Below are 26,610 nucleotides of genomic sequence, written 5' to 3'. Positions count from 1 at the left end.
AATGACCAATCAATCAACAGCATTTCTTAAGTATCTTTGTGTTAGACGCTGTCAATACAAACATGATACCACTTGCTAGACAAAACTGATGATAATAATAATAATAACTATCATTTCTAAATCTCTATAAGATTTGCAAAACACTGGACTTATATCACATAGATAATAACATAGCCAAAATTTAAAGTGATGCCCATAAGTTTTTCCACCATTGTGTCTCCCAATAATGGCAAGCTTTGTCATTCAAAGGGGACAAGATAGGATAAACCATCATTCCTTTTATTCTTAGCTATGTAAGAGAACAAAGGTACACAGAATTTAAGAATTGTAAAATGATTTAAGCGATCATATGGAACAGCTAGCTGTGTGATCCTGGGCAAATCACTTAACTCTACTGGCCTCAGTTTGTCATCTGGCAAACCATTCTAGTATTATTACCAAGAAAACCCCAGAGGAGATCAAAGAGTCAGACACAACTCCAAAACAACAGCAAATGTGAATAGCAGGGTTTCTTTTTGAGGGGTTTGCACCAAATGATATGACTGAAGAGATCCTTTCCAATTCTGAAATTCTGTAATGGCAGTAATGAGGTTGTATTTATGTACTGTTTGATCCATTTTAGCATGCAAGCTTTTCAGAAAGTTTTATATGGGAACCATTAGCCAATGTTATATAACACTCAACTAATTAAGAAAAATAGCAAAATGACTTTTCAGTGAAAATCCAAATAGATAATAAATAAGAAATGCTAGAGGGGGAAAATAATTGCTAAACTCAAGTTTAAACACAATATTACTAATGCACAGATGCTCGGTACAGTTTCGGTAAAACAAAAGAGCAGAAATAGTTTTTAGAATTAAGACCAGACTTTAATGCCAGATTTAATTCATCTTTCTATATTAAGATATAGAGGACAACAGTATTTCACAAGAACCCACCCAGTCTGTGAAGAACAATATGCTCCAACAACTTGTGTACTTATGAATAATATGTGGAAATACAAATTGCTTCCAACTTAGACAACAAAATTGTATCTATTACACATTACACATAAGTTCTTCATAGTTCCAACTAGGATGATCCTACTTTGGAGACCAAATTTCAATAAAAAATTAATTGGAGATCACTGGTAATTAAGGGACTGATCCCAAGAAAATGTAAACCAATGTCTCGTTATATCATTAAATTTATTGGACAAGAAAAGACTAAGTGAAATTCAAGAAAATTCTATGATAAGCAAAAAAGGAAGGAGAGGCAAAAGCATGTTCAAATAATTTAATAAAAACATAAAGATAATATTTGACTACAGATCATTTGTGATCCGGATTAAACTGCTTTAATAGGTACACAATACTATACAGTAACTGGTCACATTTCTAAGTATCTAAACTGGCAGCAATTTGCCCAAAAATACATGAAATATCATTCTTCAGAGTAAATATGGTAAACTCAAAAATTTGGGATTAAGTGTGGCGGAAAAAAAGGTTTTACAATTAAATAATATAGAACTTCACTGTTATATTACATGCTTTTGAAGACTATTCATTATGTCATAAACATCTAAAAACATTTAAGATTCTCAAGTACTTATGACAAACTTTGAAATAAAAGCACATATTGTGTGAAAGCTATACAAACAAGATAGATATACAAGTACTAATATGTAACTACTTTCAACATCATTTTATTGTATGTAATGAAAATATCTGCCCACAAACTTATTTGATCAAAATAGAATTCTTAAGAAGAACTAAATTTTTCATAAAAGTATAATTTCCACTATCATACACTGAGTTGCTTCACTATTTTACTGTACCTGTGCTCCATAGATATATTTATCCAACATCTTGCCGCCTATTGTTTGCCCTCCTATATCCCAAACTTGTAGAGTAACATTAAGGTTTCCTGAAACAAAAACAAACATAAAATTGAGTAAAAATAAAATGTCACAAAGCATTTGAATTGACAAAATTCAAACAGAATAAATAATATGTTCAATAAACTCTAAGGTCAATTTCCCTCAGTCTACTTAAGTCAGATACTTGAAGTTCTGGGGTAAAGTGTCATAAAAATCATAGCAGGGATCTGTGCACTTATATCTTTGCCCCAATTCAATGAAGGTGAATCCTCTCAAAATAATGGGAGGAAGATCAAGGAAATTTTAATACTTTAAGAAATTCTTCATATCACATTTCATGCCTACTGAAAAATGTAAAATCAGAAATGGGACAAAATCAGATTTATATGTGTATGTATATGCCTACAAAAATTCAGAAAAAAAGAACCAAAACTAAAGCAAAAATCCCAAAAAGAAAAACTGAACAATACAATAAGTTATGTTTTCTGTGACATGAAAAGTCACTTAAATAGAAACCAAAAATGGAAACTTTGCAGTGGCTAATTTCTTAATCTTTAATAACATCAAGCAAACCAGTAAAATACCTCAATCCTTCTATTACAAATTGCCAAAAAGTATTAGTTTCTAATTAGTTTCTACACAAATTAACTATATTGTTTTCTGAATTCTGAGGTTACTGAATATTAATACATTAAAAAAATATAAGATGGAAGTTTCTAGAGTAACACTAGGATATATGATCTCTGAATGTGAAAATCATAAGGTTTTAGGTAACAGACTGACATGAAAGTCAGAAGTTCATGTGTTCAGAGAATATTTAATCAATAAAACAATTACTCAATACCATTCAAAAAAATTACTACAACAAAATCCATTACTGTAAGTTTTTTCTTTTCATCATCAAATCAAAACATCACTAGAAAGCAGTCTCTAAAAGGCATATATAATACTATTATTAGTCATATATGTGCTCTATGCACATGTCTCACTATTAGGGTCAACCATAAAAAACATTTTTGTGCTCTGAAAAACAATATTTAAAGGACATAGGAATTGATGAGAAATTTGAGCACATAAAGCTGCAAACAACAAATTTACAGGAAAACAATTCTCTTTACTATATATTAAGTTATTCTGGAAATTATATCACATAATAAAACTGAGCAAAGCATCTACAAAAAGTTTGTCCATTCCAAATCATAAATTCAAAATGACCCCCAATAACAAACATTTGAGACCTATATGAAAATCAAGAGTGAAAGTGCACTAAATATATAAATTATCCATTTTAAAAGGATATTATAAAATTCCATGATATATGAATTATCAGGAAAATAATGTAAAACAAGTTAGAAGATATAAAATTGTGATTTAAATTTACCACAGAAATTTCAGACAACTCATACTAATGCAGAAATAAGAAAAAATCATAATATTTGAGTCTCAAGCAAAGTTTAGCCTTAAGTATGAGTGCTGTGGGTTTATATTACAATCTTTCCATTATTTAGACATAGTCAAGTCTGTTCTCTGGCCAATGAGCAGAGGATTTACTTGAGGAACTTCCATTAGCATTAATAAGAGCTACTGAAGTTTATCACCCTTCATCACTCCCACAAACAGATACATTCAACATACATTCAAACATAAAGAGCAGTAACTGAATACTATTAAGATTCTACTCCTGAATCTATGATTAAGTAAATCTAAATCAAGATTGAAGTCTGTCTAAGCCACGGAATAAAGTGTGTGTCATTGCCTCATCTATAAAATGATCCCTTAAAAAAATTCAAAAATCTTTTCACTTTTTGAAACTGAAACGTGTTACCCCATACAGATGAGGTGAATATTGTGATCAAACAATAGCGGCCATCTCAATGTTCTCAGAAACTTGCTAGATAAAAAGATAATGCTCTCAATTATTTGTTACATAGTTGGGAATAATTTGTATAATTTTACAAGGGAAAACAGTATTTTATTAACAAATAATTTTAAAGGTGTTTTTATATAAAGTTTTAACAAATAATCAATGTCACATTTGGGAAAAATGAAGAAATACCTGCAAAAAATACCTATTCTCTTATTCCCAAACCCTAAAATATTGGTTATGATTTTTTTATTATCATAACTGAAACTACATATGTATAATATCTGAATAAATTTGGTTGTGAATTTAATATTACCATCTTCATTTATATATTTCTTCTATATAAAAATCATATCAAAACTTTTGAAATATTTTATAAATATTTAAGTGGTATCTTATATTAATTCAATATGAATAGCTATTGATAAGCAGACTGATAATCAACAGATATCCTGTAACTGTAAAAGATAAACATTCAACTTCACAGATCATGCCATATTCTTAAATCATTTGCTGATTTCAAAAAGAACTAAAAACAGATGCTTAATAAAACAGGAAGGGAACGATTACTCTGAGGTCAAAATCAAATTTAAAAGATGAGGTTTGAGTGAATATTGATTTCCATTCTCGAGGTAACATACATACAAAGTCCTCTATCAACTTATCATTTTCCAAACTATAAAAATAAAAATGAATATTAGTTCAATAATGCAAAGAAAAACTAAAGTGGCTTTGTTCTTGAATTCCTAGTCACTTAATCTGAAATTGCCTGTCAATAAAGAATTTTAGTGAAATTGTCAATAATTAGATTTAAGGTAAAAAATATTAATTTCATTCTTTCTTTTTTATAAGCAATTATATGTACAGTTTTGGAGAAAAGGGAAAATGAGTGACAAAAGACAAGCAAGCAAAGGGATAAAAACAGTGACTCTGTCAAAGGTGCCTTGGTTAACCTTATTAAAGTGCTACAAAGTCAAGATGGAACTGAAAACACAAGTCTTCCCACTTCTTGTACTGAAGATTTAAAAATCCTTTTCACAGTAGAACCCTGTTTACTGGACTGTACCCACAACCTTCCTGAACGTATTTTGACTATGGCTCTCAAGCAGTTCTATCAGCTGAAGCTCTGAGGAACAGATAGACTATTTTAAGAAGCCAGATCTGCACAGTGGCTGCATCCAGACTACACAGCCACCAGGTCATGAAGTAAACTCAAATAGATCAGCATTTGCAAAGTAACTGACTCGAAAAAGTTACATGAAGAGGAGCTGTAGCTGCTGGACAGTGGGGAGGCAGAAGCTGCACCAGAATTCCAACAAAGTCTATCTGCTGTAATCAGAATTACAATTTTCATTATGTGTCATACAATGTTTTTAGCAAAATAATAAAAACATGAATTTCACAATATTTTACTTTGATGCTGATAAGGAAAATAAAATTAGAGCTTATCATTTCAATCATGTCTCTAAATTTCTTAATACATTTTATTTCAATTGCACAAATTAAAATAGATTGAAAGCTATTTTTTTTCCTGCTGAAATTTGCGTCCATTAACTGTGAGCATGAAACTGACCGGTTTTGAAAAAAAAAAACAACACAAGCCCCCCCCCTTTGGAACTTAGCCCATCAAAACAAAAACTTAATCAGGAAAATTAAAATATGTATTCACTAAAAGTACACATTTCCTAAGGTTGACTCTTAAGTACTTTCCAATATTACACAAAGACACAAAAAGCATACTATAAGTCTACAAATGTAAAAATAATAAAAGGTTATTTTATGAAGTAGTCAAAGCAAAAAAAAATTGCTTCTATCAAAAAATGCCTCTTATAGTTTGTAGCAGAACAGATATGACATTTTCAATTTTATATTATATACATATATATACAGATACACACACACACACACACACACACACACACACACACACACATGCAAACATATAGAAAAACCAGGATAAAAATGTAAAAGTCTTTTGATAGAGGTAGCTGATGATTGTTCTTTTGAGCTCTTAGATTTTAAAAGAAAAATGTTTAAGGCATTAGTAATAAAATGACAAAGAAGGATAGGATCTTTAAAAAATTCTCCAATCCAAAGGGAATAGTAAATAACTAAATCCTTTACATACAGAAGCTCTAAATACAACAACTGGCATAGAGGAAAAAAAACCTTTGTAAAAATTCTATTTTACAACAAGCCTACTGCATGATTTGTGTATGCATTCCACTAGTGGCTGCTGTTTAGTATTATGCATAATGTACTTATTATGTATGGTCCATGAGGTTGGAAACAATAAAAACAAAATTAAAGTGGCATTTTCACATTTTTTTTAAAAAATATGTACAATATATTCAAACAATTCTTAGAAATCCCTTACAGTATAAGAATGAAGTAAGAGTAAAGCTGAAAGAACAAAGTTCCCTTTTTTTGTGTGTAGTATCCCAATGACAGTCTATTTTTCCTTGGAAAAATGTTGATAAATCCTATTGGAAGAATAATAGTTAAAAAATGCATAGAATACCACCAATTAACCAGTATTTTGATATCAAATGCATGAAGTTTTTAAACAGAGAAAAACCTGACATACTTCAAATTATCCTGACTTTTAAATGCCATTACTATATCAATTCTATCATGTCTATAGCAAATATGCTGTTAAATGTGCAAGTTTTACTTAAATCTTCCCATAGCATTAATATATTAAGGGATTAGAGTTTATTATGATCACCAAAATAAAGTTTTAATGGGATACTTTCAAATGCACACCTGAACCATCACAACTAAACAAATAGTCCATTTTAAATCTCCAATTGTTCAGAAACAAACTTAAAGCAGAAACCACTCTGTTATTATTTCTTTGCATTTTCCACATGGTGTGCTTAACTGGCATCTAAATAGTTTCTTTGCATCGTGAACTGAAACATCTTGAATGCTCAAACTGTATTTTTATGAGTGCCTAGGGACCCTAAATTTTAGTGGTCTATTAAATGCCAGCAATTTCATGCTGCCTTGCATAAAACAGCATTCACATATTAGAGCACAGTGGTTCCATAGCTACATTATACTTCCCCTTCAACATCCCCCAACCAAAAATACAAGTACAGACTACCTAATAAAAAATATTTTTAAAGAAATCATCTTTCTCAATGTTTTCACATGCAAATTTGTATTTCTGAACTATTTAAGTATTTATTAAAATAATATAGGAGTGATACGATCTTCTGAAAATGCCTTATAACAAACTTATCCCATAACAGACAAAATGATCACTATGTTATAGAAACAGAAAACTAGCTCATAAACATGCTCAAGGTGCTTGTCTTCAAGATAAAAGTATGCCTCCCCAAGTAGGCAATCTAGTTATATTTTCATTTTTTGTGCAGAAACAATATAACCATTTTATACATTTTTAATTTATGTCCCTCCTTGCAAGAGCTACTGTCTCTATCACTCTTAATAATGAGACTATAGATTCCCTTACCTGGCAATGTTATTCTTTTCAAAAAGAAGTCCAGTCCTACAGTTTGTTTGTACTGTTTCCCAAAAGCTTCCTGAGCAAACCTCGTGGCTAAGGAGGTCTATGAAGAAATAAAATGTAAATGCACAAAAAATCAAAAATCAGTTTATATCTTTTCCAAATCCTAAACATAGGTGCAGTACAAAATGTCACTAAACAATCTAGGCAATTATGCCTCTATGAAGTCAAGGAGCAATTTGAAGTAACCCCAATGACTGGCAGGGTGAGGGCCAGCTTAAATACTTACCTGGTAAATTTCATTTGCCAGCATTAGTGGGAACAACACTACTGAGCCTCTTAAATCTCTAAAAGTCCCCTGATAATAACCAATTTCTCTTTGCAGGAAAATAGGATTCTAGACATTTAATTAAGGGAGGAAACAAGGATATGATTAGAGATATAAATCTCATTTAACCTAAGTATTAGCTAAAAAAAAAAGCAATTGCCATGTAAAATTCTCAAAATCATTTCTAACAGCACCAAGAATTCAACTGGCCTCTTTGGCTATAAGTAAGATAGCACAGCAACTAATTAGGTAGGAAAATCTTTATGTGGAAATTCTCTGAATATCTAATTTTTTCTTGATTTTTAAAGAAAAAAATATTTTATTTGATCTTCCTTGTGATGGAAACATGAACAAAATTTAAAATAACTTTAATTTTAAATGGCTTTGAATTTCTTTAAAACTGCTGTACAAAAATAGGCTGAATGGGGGGAGTTTTTAAAAAGCTGTTAAACTCAGAAAATGTATTTATCCTTAGTTTAAAACAAAGTATTGGACAACAAATATATTTTTTACCATTTCAATGATTCTAACATTCAAAGCTGTAAATTAAAAAGAATAGCTAACATTTATATAGCGCTTGCTATGTTCCAAGCATTGTGCTAAACAGTTTATGAGAAATGTGTGACAAGACTATTGACAACTATACTTATTCAGGTAAAATCATAATATACTGCCTTAAAGACTGTGGATATAATTCTAAAATAAACCCAGGAAGAATTCATCATCAACCTTCTAATGTCAATTGCAATAATTGGATTTTTTTTAATTAATCAAGTAAATGGGGAGTGATAAGGGGGGGGGGGGGGGAGCAACAGAAGCAATGCTTCACTAAGTCCCTTTTCCATACAAGGCATTTCCCCAGAATAGTGTGAAAATAGTTAGCTCTTAGATTGGAGAAAACTAAAATATCCAAGATAGAACTTATTACAGATAACTACAATGTAAGTACAACCTTGGTGAAGAAAACTTAGCCAAATTTGAGGACTGAAAGTTACATTTAAACAAGAGCACCTTAAATTCCACTTGACAAATAACAATATTTTGAGCATAAGAGATTATTCTCAAATTTAAAACTGTTAGAACTGTAAATATTTAAGCAATCAGTAATTATTTTTAAAAGAACCTCTGCCTCCAGCATCAAAAATACACTAAAAATAAAAATATTTTTGCTTACTTGAATCATAAAATGGTAACATCAAAATTGAAGTGTTAATACAGAAAAAAGAATCATGCTAAATATCCTTTGCACACATCTCTTGTTTTATCTATCCCTTAACTATATCATTAAACTATCTAATTAACCAAAAAGCAGTAAAATAACTCAGTGAAAAATAACTCAATCATTACCTCAACCTATATAATATATAACATATATATATGTTTACATATAAATTCTCAAAGCCCAATTTATAAATTTAACTAAAATGCCTTTAAAAATCAAAGAAAAAAACTCAACATTGATTTTACATTAGAAAAATTTCATTTACAGTTCAAAGTCCCCAAAATTCACTATAACTATTTATTAAGACTTACAGCACCCCTGTCAGGTCAAAAAATATAAAATATTGAAAAATGTACAATAAGGCCATTTCTCCCTATAAAGGACATAACAATTCAATCACTACTCTCTACTCTTCATACATTTGCGATTAACAGTAACCAGTACTTTAGACTGAGACTAAGTATTAACTGACAAAAAGATAAACTTTGAGGATGACATGGAATATTAGTATTTGTTATTTGTTAGTTAGCATTAACTGACAAAAAGATGAGCTTTGAGGATGACATGGAATATTAGTATTTGTTATTAGTATAGATATTTGGCATATCATTTCCTGCTATCTTGCTTTAGAAGACAAGTCAATTGTGTAAAAGGGAGGCAAATTCCCAATAAAAGATTTCTAGGAATATGTCTATCCTTCACAATTCCAGGCCACTATGAATGTGATTCATAGCCCATAGCTTCCTAACAGTGAACATGGTATAAACATTTCTCTCAAACAATTTGGACTGATAATAGAAACATTTTTAATGTGGGGTAAATCTTATAATAATTAAAAGATTATATTCCAATTATCTAGGGGGGTACTTATGTACAACAAGGCAATTTAATTTTAAGAAATGTTAAATATAAGTTTAAACTCAAAACAGGATGGTACATAATTACAATACTCCTAAATTCAAGACTGTAAGGTTACATTTCTTAAAGTGGTAGCTCCACCTCCTAATTATATTTCTAAATTCTCTTGATTTCTAAATAGCAGCCTTACTACAGTTCTTCAATGCCAGTACAGATGTTTGGCTATTGCTAATAAAAGTGGAAGGCTGATAACTAATAATCTTTTTCTCCAGAATTATTTGTATTCTGTTTCATCTAAGGTAACAAAAATCAATGGAAGAAATACAGTATGGTACAATTGAGTTAAACAAATTACATGGGGCCTAGATTGGGCTCAAATTTTAGTCAAATATTTAACTACCTGCTATTTTCATAGCACTGTGTTACGCACTGAATGGCAAAGATGGAATAAAAAGAGTTCTTACCTTAAGGAGTTTAGGATATGACTAGAAAGACTGGGATATAGAAGAGCAATTCAGGAAGTTGTAGGAATATACAAGAAAAAAAGGAGTAGGTCACTCCACTTCTCAGGCTCAGTTTCCTTATTTGTAAAATGAATGTTGAACCTGATGGTCTATGTTCAAGAGAATCAAACATTCTACAATTCTATTATGTAAAAATTCTAAGTCAGAGAAGCAGAAATAAGTACTAGCCAGTATTATTAGCAGACCCTCCTCTTAGAAACCAGAACTCCAAATACTATTAGAAAATTGAAATAATTGGTAACTGAAGAAGAAAAATGAAGAAATGACAAGGCCATCCAAGAGATAAGATTTAATTGAGGTCAATAAGGGAATAATTCTGTTTACCTAGAAATATGCTCTGTGGCATAACAGCGGAAGAAATGGCCTTCCAAATCGTCTTCCTAATAACTTGCTCATAAGCAGGGCTGCATTAATCTCCATACCTCAGTGTGAAAATCAGTGGCCTAGCGGGGGTTGGTAAAGCAGTCTAGGAACTAGGAGACTTTATAAGGTTTTGTATAAATGGAGATGGAGGAGGAGGAGGAAAATGAAACCTCCTAGCACAGGATACAAGATTTCCTCAATATTCAAACTCTACAATTAATACAAAATTACTTTTTTTTTCTTGAAAAAGGATACTATCAGTAAGGGAGGATGGGAAGGATCATGAAACATTTGCAAAAAGGATTTAGGAGTATTAAGGACTTAAAATGCTTGGAACATTCTGAGGGGCTAACACTCCAGTGGTGCCTGGGGAAAAGCAGGGGGCTGAGTCAGTCAGAGCCCCAGGTCTTCTAACTACCCTGGGTATGTCTTGGGGCCTCGGTTTCCATGACTGTAAAACTAGTCTGTTACCTAGGTATTCGCTCGTTCACAGGCATCAATAGAAAAGAGTTATTAGAAGGATGAAAACAGGGGGAGGGGGAAGAGGAGGGAGGAGATGGGGAAAAGGAGAAGGTTGGACAGGAAGATGGGGGGTTGGGGATGAAGATGGAAAGGAGGGAGAGAACTGAGGGATGAGGTAAGGATCTGAGATAGGAAATGAGGATGGGGAAAGAGGGAAAGAGGAGGGGAATGTGGAGGGAGGATGGGAGGAGGAAAGGGGAAGAGGAAGGCAGGGAAGAGAGAGGAGAATGAGGAAGAAGGCGGGGAGGAGAGAGGTGAATGAGGAAGAAGGCGGGCAGGAGACAGGAGAATGGGGGAGAGGAAGGCGGGGAGGAGACAGGAGAATGGGTAAGAGGAAGGCGGGAAGGAGAGAGGAGAATGGGGAAGAGGAAGGAGGGGAGGAGAGAGAATGGGGAAGAGGAAGGCGGGGAGGAGAGAGGAGAATGGGGAAGAGGAAGGTGGGAAGGAGAGAGAATGGGGAAGAGGAAGGCGGGGAAGAGAGAGAGGAGAATGGGGAAGAGGAAGGTGGGGAGGAGAGAGAATGGGGAAGAGGAAGGCGGGGAGGAAAGAGAATGGGGAAGAGGAAGGTGGGAAGGAGAGAGGAGAATGGGGAAGAGGAAGGTGGGAAGGAGAGAGGAGAATGGGGAAGAGGAAGGTGGGAAGGAGAGAGGAGAATGGGGAAGAGGAAGGTGGGAAGGAGAGAGGAGAATGGGGAAGAGGAAGGTGGGAAGGAGAAAGGAGAATGAGGAAGAGGAAGGCGGGGAGGAGAGAGGAGAATGGGGAAGAGGAAGGCAGGGAGGAGAGAGGAGAATGGGGAAGAGGAAGGCAGGGAGGAGAGAGAATGGGGAAGAGGAAGGTGGGAAGGAGAGAGAATGGGGAAGAGGAAGGTGAGGAGGAAAGAGAATGGGGAAGAGGAAGGCGGGGAGGAGAGAGAGGAAAATGGGGAAGAGGAAGGTGGGGAGGAGAGAGAATGGGGAAGAGGAAGGCGGGGAGGAAAGAGAATGGGGAAGAGGAAGTCGGGGAAGAGGAAGGTGGGGAGGAGAGAGAATGGGGAAGAGGAAGGTGGGGAGGAGAGAGGAGAATGGGGAAGAGGAAGGCGGGGAGGAAAGAGAATGGGGAAGAGGAAGGCGGGGAAGAGGAAGGTGGGGAGGAGAAAGGAGAGTGGGGAAGAGGAAGGTGGGGAAGAGGAAGGTGGGGAGGAGAGAGGAGAATGAGGAAGAGGAAGGTGGGAAGGAGAGAGGACAATGGGGAAGAGGAAGGCAGGGAAGAGAGAGAATGGGGAAGAGGAAGGAGGGGAAGAGGAAGGTGGGAAGGAGAGAGGAGAATGGGGAAGAGGAAGGTGGGGAGGAAAGAGAATGGGGAAGAGGAAGGTGGGAAGGAGAGTGAATGGGGAAGAGGAAGGCTGGGAGGGGGGAGGAGGCTGGGAAGTGAGAAGTGAGTCTGGGGAGGGGCTGGCAGCAGCGCAGGGTCGGGGCTGGCAGCAGCGCAGGGTCGGGCTGCGGGCGGGCGAGGGGCACCGGCACCAGCCGCGGGGCCCTTCCCGCCCTCCGGGGGGCTTCCTGACCCAAAGCTGGCCCGGACCCGGAGCCGAGCGTCCCGGGAAGGGCGCGGAGCGGGGCCGGGCCGGGCCGGGCCGGCGCACTGACCTTTCCGGAGGTGCCGTCGCCCAGCAAGACGACTTTGAGCTGCCGGTCCTGACATTCTTCCTCCGAGTCGGACATGGTGCCCCGGGGGGCGGGTCTGCCCCGGGCCGGGGAGCGAGCTGGGGGGGCTGCCGGGGGAGGAGGAGCCCCCCCCCGGGGCTTAGCGGCTGCCGGCGGGATCCGGGCGGAATCACTCGCCGGGCGCCATGTTGGGCCCCCCCCCGCATGCCCCGACGCCCGCCCCCTCCCCTCCCCCAGCGGCTCGGGCCGCTGTCAGCGGACGGGCGGAACCATCTGCGGCCCAGCACGGGGGGGGGACGTGCGAGCGCGGAAGCGGACGGCGGCGACGCCGCCGGCTGGGGAAAGGCACGGAGAGTGGCGCCGCGCCGCACGGGCCGGGCCGCGGAAGCGGCGGCCGCGGGGGGGAGGGGAGGGAGCGCGGCTCCGCCGACCTGGGACGAGGGCCGTGCTCCCCCCCGATCCTGGAGCGTCTCAAACCGTGATGGTTCGGCCAGTTGGCGGGTGACGACTAGGACGCCGAGGCCGCGCGCCCGTCGCTAAGGAACAGGAAGGTGAAAGGGCACGCGAAGGGGCGGAGCCTGTCTGTCCGGCCGCCGAGCGGCGGGGCGGGGCCGGGCGGTTGCTAGGCAACGGACTCCAAAGAAGTCCCTGGAGGAGAAGGAAGGGAAAGGGAAGCGACTTGGACTTCAAAGGAGGCGAGGGAGCCTCCCGTGTCTGGGAATGTCCTCTGTAAAATGGGAACGGGGATTCCTGAACTGTGGAGCTGGGCAGGCGTGGAAGGAGAAAGCCAGGAAGGACCGAGGCCTGCCCCCTGCACGCAGCCTGGGGGGCGGCGCCCGGCCCGGGCAGCGCCAAGTTTGGGAAAAGATACGGATCTGCCCTGTAGCACTGTTTTGTCTTGTTTTGTTTCAGTTTTTGCAAGGCCATGGGGTTAAGTGACCTGCCCAAAGCCACACAGCTAGGTGATGATTAAGTGTCTGAACTCAGGTGCTCCAGACTCCGGGGCTGATGCTGTGTCCGCTGCGCCACCTAACCGCCCCGAAATCACTGAGTTTTAAAAAAAAAATTATCATTCAGTTTCTTGTTTCCTCAACATTTTTAAAGAACCCCCCCCCACCTTGCTTCTTAAGGTCAAAAAATTCCTCCCCACCCCCAGCATAATAGAAGCTTCAAATTTTGTCAATCGTTTGAGAAACTATAGGACCAAAACCTGTTAATTTTGCATTTTTCTTCATCACAGCAACATGTAGACACAATTGAAAAAAAAATGTAACGTATGCTGAGGAATGCTTTCATCTATTTAAGCATTTCATGAGATGGCAGGTGCTGCTTGGCCATATTCTGAAATGAAGATGTTTCCTTAAAGTCAGAAAAGTTTCAGCCTTTGATTTGGTTCTGAATTTTGATGTCTAAGGATCAAATGTAGAAACTTTTTTTTAAGATTTTATTTAGAAGCAAGATTGGGGGGGCAAATTGTAAAACAAAATAAAATCTTTAATAAAACAATAAAAAAAATTTATTTATTTTGAGTTTTACAATTTTTTCCCTAATCTTACTTCCCTCCCCCTGCACCCCCCCCACAGAAAGCAATTTGCCAGTCTTTACATTGTTTCCATGGTATACATTGGTCCAAATTGAGTGTGATGAGAGAGAAATCATATCCTTAGAGAAGAAACAGAAAGTAAAAGAGATAGCAAGATCAAACAATAAGATATCAGGTTTTTTTTCCCTAAATTTAAGGTAATAGTCTGATCTTTGATCAAACTCCACAGTTCTTTCTCTGGATATAGATTCTCCATTGCAGACAGTCCCAAATTGTCCCTGATTGTTGCACTGATGGAATGAGCCAGTCCATCAAGGTTGATCATTACCCCCCATGTTGCTGTTAGGATGTACAGTGTTTTTCTGGTTCAAATGCAGAAACTTTTTTTAAAGATTTTATTTGAGTTTTACAGTTTTTTCCCCCTAATCTTACTTCCCTCCCCCTACACCCCACAGAAAGCAATTTGCCAGTCTTTACATTGCTTCCATGGTATACATTGATCCAAATTTGGTGTGATGAGAGAGAAATCATATCCTTAAGGAAGAAACAAAGTATAAGAGATAACAAGATCAGACAATAAGATATCAAGTTTTTTCCTAAATTTAAGGGAATAGTCCTTGGTCTTTGTTCAAACTCCACAGTTCTTTCTCTGGATACAGATGGTATTTTCCATTTCAGACAGCCCAAAATTGTTCCTGATTGTTGCACTGATGGAATGAGTGAGTCCATCAAGGTTGATCATCGCCTCCATGTTGCTGTTAGGGTGTACAGTGTTTTTCTGGTTCAAATGCAGAAACTCTTTTACAAAAACATGCTGGTGAAAGGTTTCAAGGTACTTACAACAGCTTTTATCCTATTGGTCACAAATAAAACTAGAATAACATAAAACCATAGATTATATGAATATTACATATGCTATTGAAGCCAAATAAAAAGGCTAATGTTTAGTGCACACTTGGATTTGTGGATCATCACAACCTTAGTAGTTGGGAAACTTCAAAAGTCCAGTTCTCCTTGCTTTTACAGAAATGAAAAACTGTTGTTCCCATTGAGAGAGATAAGCGATGGAATACTTCCACAGGGAGTTAACCTTACAGTAAGGAAACAGATGATCTTGAGCTGTATTAAGAAAGACACTGGAGATGACAGTCCCACTGGAATGCTCTGTTTAATTCTGAGCACCTTTGTTTAAGGAAGACAATGATAAACCAGACACTCTAAAGCACCCAGAAGGAACTGGAAATATTTAACCTGAAGCAAGGACTCACTGAGGGACATGGAAACTGTTTTCAAAGATTTGAAGGATCTTCATGTGAAGGAGAGATTAAACTTATTCTGTTTGACCCCAGAAAGCAAATTCAAAAGCCATGGGTTTTAAAGTTGCAAAGAGGCATATTTAGGTTTGATACAGAGCTGTCAAAGGGAAATGGGCTGCTTCAAAAAGTGGTGCCTTCCCTCAGGTCTTCAAGCAGAAGACAGTTCTTGATAGGTAAGTTATAGGGAGGGATTTCTTTCATATAAGGAAATAATACATAGCCACTCCCAATTCTCAATTTTTATATTTCTGTTAAAATTTTACTACTTTTATAGGAAAATCAGTTGAAAAAAAATGGACGTTTTTCACCTTAAGAAGAACAATATGGATATGATAACTTTTAAGTTGGAAAAGAAATTAGAGTTTCATTGTTTTGAGTAACAGTTTGAGATAGGGGATTAGGAAATTATATCTATATTTTTAAAGCATTAAAACAAACAGGGATTAAATATAGTCTACAAAGCTCCTGAAGGCTACAGTTAGAACCAAATGATGGAAGTTACAAGAAGGTAGATTTTGACTCAAAATAAAAATCCTTAACAGTTAGAGTTGGGTAACAAAAAAAACTGCACATACACCAAAATATTTATAGCTATACTTTGTGGTAAGAAAGTATATGCCTATTGCCTGGGAATGAGAAGCAAATTATGGTGCAGGAATGTAATGGAGTATTATTATAAGAAACAAAAAAATATGAATACAGAAATGCATTGAAATACATGAAATGGGATTACAATCTTGAAATGGGAAGTAAATGGCACCAAGAAATCAATATGTGTAATGACAACAATGTAAATGGAAAGAACAACTGAGAAATCAATAGAAAATGAAGGTTACAAAGTTAAAAACTTGGTCCTAAAGAAGAGATAAGAGAAGACATATCTCCATCTTCTTTATAGAAGTAGGGAATAGAGCAGAGCAGAATATTTCATATAATGTCAAATTTTTTACGTATTGATTTTCCTGTTCTCTCCTTTTTTGTTTTTTTTTTAATATTTTATGTATGGCTCTTTGGCAATTTTTAAAAATTAATAAAAATCTAATAAAAAAATTAGAATTCCCACAAATGGAAAAGACTAAGGCAATGAAGTGAAGGGGAAAGAACGTCATAATTGTTATAAGATTGTTTGAATCTCAGCTCCGCTCTACTACCTGCTATCTATTTGACCTTGATTAATTCAGAACCTCTTTTTAGAGCTGGCTTTTTCTTGGACAGGAATCTGTGACTACTACCACTAATGAGTTACCACTAATGAGGAGAACATGGGGTGTTTAAGCTTTCAAAGCCAGAGAACTTTATATTTCATCTGAAGGTGAGACTCGGCAGCCATAGAATGGGAAGCAAAGTGGAGAGGATAGTTAGATTTATATTTTAGGAAAAACAATTTGACAGTTTCTCAGAGAATGGATTCGAGTAGCAAGAAACAAGTCAGGGAGGCCAGCCAGAAAGCTTTTGTAATTAGCCAGGGAAAGAGTGATTAGAGGCTGAACACAAGATATTATGAAACTACCTATGATAAAATTTGGTCACAAGACATGCAGTAAATAAAAGTGAGGAATCAAGGATGGCACCAAGATAGCAAGCCTAGATGACTAGAACAATGGTAATGCCCTCGGTAGCAATAGAGAAGTTTAGAAAAAGATATTTAGGGACAATGAAAATGACATGACATGATAAGTTTGAAATGTCTATAGAGGGGCATCTAGGTAGTTCAGTGGATAAAGCACTGGACTTGGAGTCAAGAGGACCTAAATTCAAATTTGACCTCAGACAATAATTACCTAGCTGTGTGACCTTGGGCAAGTAACTTAACCCCACTGCCTTGCAAAAAAAAAAGTCTAGAGAACATCTGGTTAGAGATATTTAAAAAGTAGTTGGTAATATGGCACTGAAGGAGAGAAATTAATGTTAGTTATTCAGGATTGAGGAGCATCTGCCTAGCTATAAGAATTGAATTCATGGAGCTGATGAGAACACCAACTACAAGAGTATAGGGGAAAAAGAGAAGAGGACTTGGGACAAAAACTTGGAAGTCATCCATTCTTAGTGGTCATGACATGGATGAAGATAAGAAGGACCAGGGAAAAACAGAATCATAAAGATCTAGAGAAAAGACTACCAAGAGGAAGACTGAGAAAAGACCATTTGATTTGTCAGAGATTTTTGGTGACCTTGGGGAGGCAAGTTTCCACTGAATGATGAATTCACTAGCCAGATTGTCATTCAGAATATCTTGAAAAGAAAAACCTTTTTCTTGGTCAGGAACTTGTGACTACTTCCTGATTCAAGGTACCACTAATGAGGGGTACATGGGTTATTTAAGGATGACTAGCACCTCTGGTTTGGGGGGTTTCCAAGTTCTTTTCAGAACTGCTTATTCACCTTTATTGTCCACCCAAGTCTCACCTGGGGCTCCAAGAAACTATGATGTGCAGGATCCATACCTTAGCAAAACTGTCTAGGAAGATAAACTAATTGTTCAGATTGAAGATAATCAGCAGGCATCAAACATGTCAGAGGGATGATTCCCCCAAGCTTGTGAAGACTTTCCCTAAAATGGGCTCATGAGAATAATTTGTAGCTGAAGCAGGTGCTGTGAAGTTCTTAGACCTTGGTCAGTCATTGAAAGAGCCAAGGTCATCTACTACATCCTTGGCCATTGCAAATTAACTTTTTTCTTGCCACTTGACTTGGATAACAAGAGAGAGTGAGGCTGTGTGCAACTCTGCCTCACTTCAACTGAGAAATAGTCAAGATGTATCTATATCACCACTAGTCCTCTTCAAAAACAAAGGACAACCAAAAATAACTAATATCTGAATTTCTCCTTGTAGAAGCAAGATCAATTGATAGATCAAATCTCTGCTCTAAATTTGAATCAAAGAAACACTTGTATCAAGTATATTACAACCTTTTTTGCCTGCATATTATTAGTTTTCTTTGAAGTAGACCATCACCATACATTAGGTGGTCTTATTAAAATTCAAGTCTTTCCCTTCTTTCATAATTTGGAAAGAAGACTTATTTATAGGCTTTCCCCTAACCCCATACTCCAAATAAAGGAATAGTAGCCTTTTCCAATATAATTTTCAACATAATTATAAGTATATACACCAAGAATATTGATTATACTGAGAAAATTGGCAAATCCAATGATATTGAATGTATGTCATCTTTTGGATAATTATGAAAAACTGCCCATAATTAACTTCACATCTAGAGAACATCAGCCCTAGTCTAAGTCTGTTGAGATTTCTATGTAGCCATCCATTGAGAAACTGCTGAGATTGGAGATATATATATATATATCCAGGACTTTAGTCCTAGCCCATAAGTTACAAGAAATGAAGATTGATAGATTTTGATGGCTTAAGTTATGGAGGACCTTGATTCTAGGTTGAGTTCAGATTTAACCCAATAAGCAATAATTACTATAAATTCTTGAACTGAAAAGTGAAAGAGTGAAAATTCTTTAAAAAAACTACTCTGGTATCTATGAATAAGATAAAAAGATACTGAAAATAGTATAACCAGCTAGGAAATTTTGTATAGGTGATATGCTAATGATTGTTATGAGTCTCTTGGAAAATCAAAACATTGAGTTGTTGGTGAAACCATATACTGATTCAACCCATTCTGGAGAGCAATTTGGAACTATACATACACTTTGACGCACTACTATGTCTATAACTCAAAGATATCAAAGAAAGAGGAAAGGGACTTAAATATATGAAAATAATTATAGTGTCTCTTTGGTGGTAAAGAGTTGAAAACTGAGGGGGTGGTCATCACTTGAATGAACAAGTTGTATATGAATGAAATGGAATATGATAATGAAATGATAAACTGAATGCTCTTAAGAAAAACCTGGAAAAACTTATATGAACTAATGCAAAGTGAAATGAGCAGAACCAGGAGAATATTGTTTATAGTAAAAGCAATATTGCACAGTAAAATACTGTGAAAGACTTAGTTAATCTCAACAATACAATGATGCAATCCAAGACAGTTTTAAAGGACTGCAGAGTAAGAACTGGAATGTGAATGCAAATCAGAACATACTTTTTTTAATTTTGTTTTTTCTTGGTCTGTGGTTCCTTTCATATAACCAATATGGAAATGTTTTATATAACTAGATATGGATAACATGTCAAATTGCCCTCTCATTGAGAGGGAGAGGGAAAGAGAGAATTTAGAACTCAAAATTTTAAAATAATGTAAAAATTGTTTTTACAGGTAATTTGGAGACAAAATAAAATATTAAATATATTTTAAATTAAAAATTTTTATTTGCCAAGACCCCCCCCAAAATAAAGAGTCAAGGGGACTAGGTTTAGTCCCTTTGCACTACCACCACTCCCCTGAGTTTTCATCTCTTCATCTAAAAATCGTTCCCTAAAGGTATGTGATCTTAAAAACATGGTGTTGGTGACTAAGATGAACTTGGAGATGGAAGAGGTAGGATGAAGGTGTATTCCTGCTAGATGAATTTCTAAAAGGCAGCAAAAAGGAGGGAACCCTGAGGGCAGACACCTTTGCCTGGAAATTTAGAACTATGATATAAAGAGAATTGTGTCTCTTGACAAGACAGGTAAACTCTTGAAGCTCTGAGTCATTGGCACCAAAAGAGATATTTCTCCCTCTAGGAATGCTTGAGAAACTACAGGGAACAGGAGCTACAGTGAGATTCCATGCTAGTCACCCTTTTCTGGCAGTTACTAAAAACCTGAGGATCTGGGAGAGGCAATACCTTTTGGGAGCTCCACCTAGATCATTATTTTGATTGTGGTTCTAAGATTCTGCCAGAAAGGACTGCTCATTGGAATTTTCCATAAACTCTTTTAGGATTCCTCTTTGATTCAACTTATAGAAACTTTTCTTCTTTTGAGTGTCATGAATTGTATATTTTGCAGAACAGTTAATGCAAAGATATTGAAGTTTTTCACTGGACAATATATATACCAAAGCAACAAGGCTTTGCTAATAATATATTCATAATAAGAAAGCAATCATTTTTCCTCCTTAGCTTACCTTTTCTTCTGATTCAATTCATTTCTATTCTAAACCAGAGAGAATTTTGGAAATAACTAATCCAAAAAAGTTCTCTAAAATTATTGATCAGGCCTATTATAGAACTGGGTCTGGAGTCAGAAAGACCTGATTTAATTATAACCTCAGATACTCATTAGCTGTGTCAACCTGGGCAAGTCACTTAACCTCTGTTTGTCTGATGCACTGGAAAAAAAAAATTGGTAAACCACTCCAATGTTGGGGAGTTGGGAGGTTAGGTTTTGCAGGGAATTGGATTTAAGTGAGGCACAGTTGCACAAATGTCATCAGCCTCATTCTTCTAGAGTCATTGAATTCTAGTAGCAAGACAGAAGTCAAGATGTCTAACAGTGGCATAGAATGAAGCGAATGACCTTGGTGTCTTTAACGTCTGACCAAGCTTTAAGCACTCCACAGCACAGGAACAAATTATTCTCATTCCACTTGGACAAGTCTTCACATGTTTGGAATAGATATGCCCTACCTCACTCATGTGTTTGAGGTCTGTTTATTATTTTCAGTCTGGTTTAGCCCATCTTCTGACACTGTTTTACCAGGGTATGGCCTCTGCACATGCTACAGCTTTTGGGAACCACAAGTGAGAATGGGGTGACAGGTGGACAACAAAGATAGATGAGCAGCCCTGAAAGGGCTTTAGTAAGCCCTCACACCAGAGGTACTAATCCTTCCTGAATATGAAAGAATGAAAATAAGATGAAGTTAGACTCAGGGATGGATTCATCACAAGCAAAACAAAAACCTGAGATGACAGATTGGGAAAGGTAGGGTAAAAGAATAGGATGGAAGTAATTATATAATGATCATAACTCTGAATGGTATTAACCTAACCTATGATATGGAAAAGAATTGGAAGAATGGGTACCTTAGAACAGTTGGTAGAAAACTTCACTCAAGAATTAAATGCCCATATTCTAATGGAAATTGAATGAACCAGAAAAATAATATAACCACTAAAATGCCAGCAATACAAATAGATGGATTCAGTGAATTTCTAGCAACATATTGATTGGCTAAATGTTTCAGAAAAGAGGTGGAAGCAATTTGAATAGAATACTGGGCTTGAAGTCAAGAAGACAAATTTTCTTGAATTCAAATCTGGCCTCAGACACTAACTGTGTGACCCTGGGCAAGTCACTTAACCCTAAAAATAGCCTTAATTCCTCATCTGTAATATGAACTGGAGAAGGAAATGGCAAACTACTCCATTATCTTTACCAAGAGATCCCCAAATGAGATCATGAAGAGTAGGACACATCTGAAACAACTGAATAATAATGCTTTCTTCTGTTAACATCATTAGCAGATAAATTCTCAGTCAATGGAATTAGTCTGCAGGTAGATGGATATTGATACAATGTTTAATGAGGTTTTAACTTTTGGGCTAATCAAATTTCTCTACAAAGGTAGAGGCTATTCAGTCATTTCACACCCTTCATGCCCCTTTTGGGGTATCTTGGCAAAAATACTATAGTAGTTTGCTATTTCCTTCTCTAGCATATTTTACTGATGAGGAAACTGAGGCAAACAGGGTTAAGCGATTTGTTCTAGCTCACACAACCAATAAGTGTCTGAGACCAGATATGAACTCAGGAAAAGGAGTCTTCCTGACTCCAGGCCCAACATTCTATCCACTGTGCCACCTTGCAGTCTCAAAGGTAGAAGTAGCATAAGATAAAAGCTTGTCCTTTAGGCAAGTTTTAAAGGTCAGAACTTCTCTGGAGTGTGGGTGTTAGGTAAAATTACAAAAATAGAATTGTGACCTGAGCAAATCACTCCAATATCTTTGCCAACCCCATACAGGGTCACTATGGGTCAGGAAAAAAAGCAGCAAGAAAGATCTCCCAATCTTGGCTTTAGGGCACTTGGCTTTATAGCTTTTGTTAGATGGAGGTGGCTCAATGATTCTAGATCAGTAAATCTGGATTGATTTTACCCTGACAGGTAACCACTCCAGTATCTTTGTTCAGAAGTCCCCAAAGCCGGCTGGAGAACCATGGGCCCCTATGCCATGTGGCCGGACTGAGCCAGAGTGTCTGTCAGTCAGTCTGTCTGTCTGTCTGTCTGTCTGTCTGTCTGTCTCTCTCTCTCTCTCTCTCTCTCTCTCTCTCTCTCTCACACACACACACACACACACACACATTGAAACCCTGCCTAGACTGTCCTCAAAATGCTTGCTGTTTCACTTAGGGAAGAAAAGATTTTAATCTGTTCACTTTGCAGTCTGTATAATAAATCCTGAGCAGTTTTACAATCCCAAGGTTGTGTGTGAATTCTTTCACCAGAGTGTAGCTTGTACTTGAGGTAGCATCCACTGTGGGGAATGAGGTGCCACCTTGCCAATGACAACATATTGGATCAGAGAAATGGGAATTCTTGTACTGGAGAAAGTTTTGCAAAACAAGCATTAACTGGGTCCTCCCTCCTTCAAAAAGTGTCAAAATGAGACTCTAAACTGTATATTAATTTCCCCTCTGCCCCCCCAAAAATTGATGATAAAAAGGATTATCAGTACTAGCAGGGCTGAAGGGAAGCATGTATTCCAACTTCTTAATTACCTCTTTTACTGAGAAGAGTTATTTTCCATGTCCCTCTATCCCCACTCTTTAATTTTTGCCCAAGGCATAAGAATGAAGACATGGTTTGGTGAGGTCCCTAGGAGTAAAGTGCCATGGGACCTAAAAGTAAGACAAGGGGCAGGACCTCAGAACAGGGAAGGGTTACAGATGTGCCTTTGACTAAACCAGAGGAGAACTGGGAAGTGATCTATGTTGGTTGGCACAGGGAAATGCTTCCTTATTATTAATAGCTCTGCAATAGATTACATCATATTTTTATTTTCCTAAATTTTCTGGGTAGATTAACAAGGAGATGAGTTCTTTTGTGACAGCTTCTGAAAGGTAGATTATGTTTATTAAATATTTACTTTGTTCAGGGTAATCCATTTAGTGCTGAGAATACACAGAATCTTAGAATCTAAAGAGACTCCAGAGGTCATCCAGCCCAACTTGCCCCTGTACGAAAATTCCCTCTACTACCCCCTTAACATATGATGAAATATAATTTCAGTTGTCAGCTCTACACAACTGACAGAAGTCTCCCTCTTCATTCCATCACATACTTCACTCCACCATTTTCAACCATCTCCTAAACATACTCTATGGGTGTCTCAATGGCATTTTAACTTATTGGTCACTCAATATGTCTAAAGATGAATTCATTAAGAGCTATATCCTTTGACAAATGGTCAAAGGATGTGTTTTCAGAAGAAGTAATACAAGTTATCAATAGCTATGTGAAAAGTATGTTCTAAATCAATAATTTAGCATTTTGAAATTAAAATAACTCTGAGATCCTATCTCACACCCTTCATATTAGAAAAGGTGAAAAAAACAAAAGGAAAAATGAGAAATTCTATAGAAGCTATGGGAAAATAAGTAAAGTTAGTGTATCGTTGGAGTTGCAGAATGAGCCAGTCATTCTGGAGAGCAATTTGGAACTATGAACAAAAAGTTATTAAATAGTGCATACCCTTTGATCCTTCAATACTAGTCTTTAAAAAAAATAGGAAAAAGACCCATACCCCAAAAATATAGCAGCTCTTTTCAAAGTGTCAAAGAATTGGAAACTGAGGAGGTACCCAATAACTGGAGAAAGACAACACATAATGATATTACCAATTTAAAAAAAAAGTTTCATGAGTCCCAAGATAAGTATCCTAGCTATAGACAGTTATGAATAGTACATAAACCCATTTTCAGAATAATGTTTTTGGATGAATAAAATAAAACACATAGGATTATTAAGGAAACCAACTGTATTGAAATGCAATTACCAATTAAAAAAATAAAAAATCATTTCATAGACCTCAATTTAAACACCTTGACTATACAGTCATAAAATAAACTAATCAAAAATTTAGAGTGGGGGCAGCTAAGGTGACACAATGTATAGAGCACTGGCCCCAGAGTCAGGAGTATCTGAGTTCAAATCTGTTCAAATAATTACCTAGCTGTGTGACCTTGGGCAAGCCATTTAAACCCATTGCCTTGCAAAAACTAAAAAAAAAAATTTAGAGTGTCTTACTGTAAAATATTAACTGAGAGAAGAAGTGAAAGAGTGTGGAACCTGAAATGCAAAAATCTGGGTTCAACTTCCAGCTTCACCACATACTACTACAAATTATTTAACTTCTGACTTCAGTTCCTATATGTAAAATGAAGGGTTTAGACTAGATGACTGTCAAGATACTTTCCAATGTAAAGTCCATAATTCTAGGATCATACTACTACTACTACTACTAATAATAATAATAATAATAATAATAATAATTTCTACATATCTCAGGTTTTACCTGCATTTTCTGAGGATGAGATTTATCATTAGGAATTTGAGGAAAAGAAAAAGTTTAGAATGGTTGCTGTGCTCAAATCCATTAGAGATAAATAGAAGTACAACTGCATTAATAAGGTCTGAACTGAGATTAGATAGAGTGGAATAAAATATTGTTTAGCTACTGTGTATAAAAGGACTGATGGAAAATGTAGCATTTCTTAACTAGAGAGGAAGACTGAAGGATCCTAGGAGGTGGAAGCATTGCAGGCTGGATAAGCCAGAAAACTTGGGAATAACTATAAATGGTGGATGCCTGAAAAGAATATAATGTGAGCAGTTGAACTTACTGGTTCACTATACTACATAAGGAGTGTCCTATTTTGGCAAAATGTACAACTTCACTGGAACTATGTGAATTTGTTACCCTCTAACTTTCCTCCCTCTCCTGCTTGGAAAAAATTGGTATTTATTACCCTTAATGCTGTGTGTATTTTTTCAGAGATTTTGTTGCTAAATAAATGTACCAAGCACTCTAAGTCCACTCCCTATGTTCCAGGTTGGTTAGATCTCTTTCTCAGGGTTTTAGGGGTACATATGAGTCTCTCAGATGTTTTCCCCACTGTTAATTGTTGATGATTAGCAACTCAGTTACATTTAATTAAATAACAAGAATTAGTTTTTACTTTGAAAATAGAATAAGAACAGAATAATATATATTTTCCCAAAATCCAGAGGGCACACTCTAGTCTATACTTCTCTGGTCTCTGGAGAGAATAAACTCAGACCTAATGTATTTCTCCATAGCATTGTTTCACCAAGTTAACATCCAAATGGGTCATCACTGTCAGATGAATCTTCAACTCAGCTACCACTGAACTGGATCTTGGGATCCAGTCTTGGGTTGGTCTTTGGTCCTGGGGCATTGACACCAGACTCACTACAAAATCAGACATGGTTCCAATATGAGAGTTCCATCTCCATTCTCCTTCACTGGAACAATGCCAAACAAAAGGAAGTCAACCAAAAAAAGGGAAAGCATCAGCTAGTATCTTTTGAATGCACTCCCAGTTCTAGCCAAGCAGTTAATCAAAGATCTCTTCTTCACCATGGGATTAACAGACTAGAACCATTTACAGAATATCTATTTTTGTTGTTCATCCTTCATTTTTTAAAAAGATCAATGACATCAGGATGAATAGGATTTATGTGGGGCAGAGCCACATGCACAAAGTTATCAGCTGTAATTTCTCTGCCAGAGCCACTGAAGTCTCATTGCAAGACAAAAGTCAAGATGACTGGTCATGGCTTAGGATACAGTGGATAACGTTTGATGTTGGCCCAAGTTCTTAGCTTTCCAGTATCTGCTTCAGCTGCCTTCATGACTGTTGGAACAAATTGTTCTCATGTGCCCACTCCACCAGGGCAAGTTTTAACATCCTTGGAAATAGACATCCCCCTAATTCATCTATGAGTTTGAGACCCTGAACCCTGCCGTCTACGGAGATGCTTTACTGTTTAAAAAATAAGTAAAGAAAGAATCCTATCAAATTCATTCAATGACACAAATATAGTATGTCAGATACAGTCAGGGAAAGTAAAAACAGAGAAATAAACTACAGGCAAATTTCCTTAATGAAAAGAGATGCAAAAAATTTAATAAAATACAAGCAAGGAGATTACAATAATATAACA

The 26,610-nt window shown here is 36.8% G+C and overlaps 1 protein-coding gene across 1 annotated transcript; it reads right to left on the bottom strand.

The window, feature by feature from the left end:
• Positions 1–1,685: 1,685 nt before the first annotated feature.
• On the bottom strand, positions 1,686–25,871 carry LOC141519304 (uncharacterized). Its single transcript, XM_074231591.1, has 5 exons — positions 25,734–25,871; positions 12,960–13,193; positions 12,640–12,906; positions 7,204–7,300; positions 1,686–1,905 (listed from the first exon to the last, which is right to left on the bottom strand). The coding sequence occupies exons 1-5, from the start codon at positions 25,869–25,871 to the stop codon at positions 1,808–1,810; spliced, it is 834 nt and encodes a 277-aa protein (XP_074087692.1). The 3' UTR covers positions 1,686–1,807.
• Between the last annotated feature and the right edge of the window lie 739 nt (positions 25,872–26,610).

Source organism: Macrotis lagotis, chromosome 3, assembly GCF_037893015.1.
Source record: "Macrotis lagotis isolate mMagLag1 chromosome 3, bilby.v1.9.chrom.fasta, whole genome shotgun sequence".
NCBI lineage: Eukaryota > Metazoa > Chordata > Mammalia > Peramelemorphia > Peramelidae > Macrotis > Macrotis lagotis.
The sequence above is the reverse complement of the archived record's forward strand: the minus strand, read 5'-3'. Positions and strand labels throughout refer to the sequence as shown.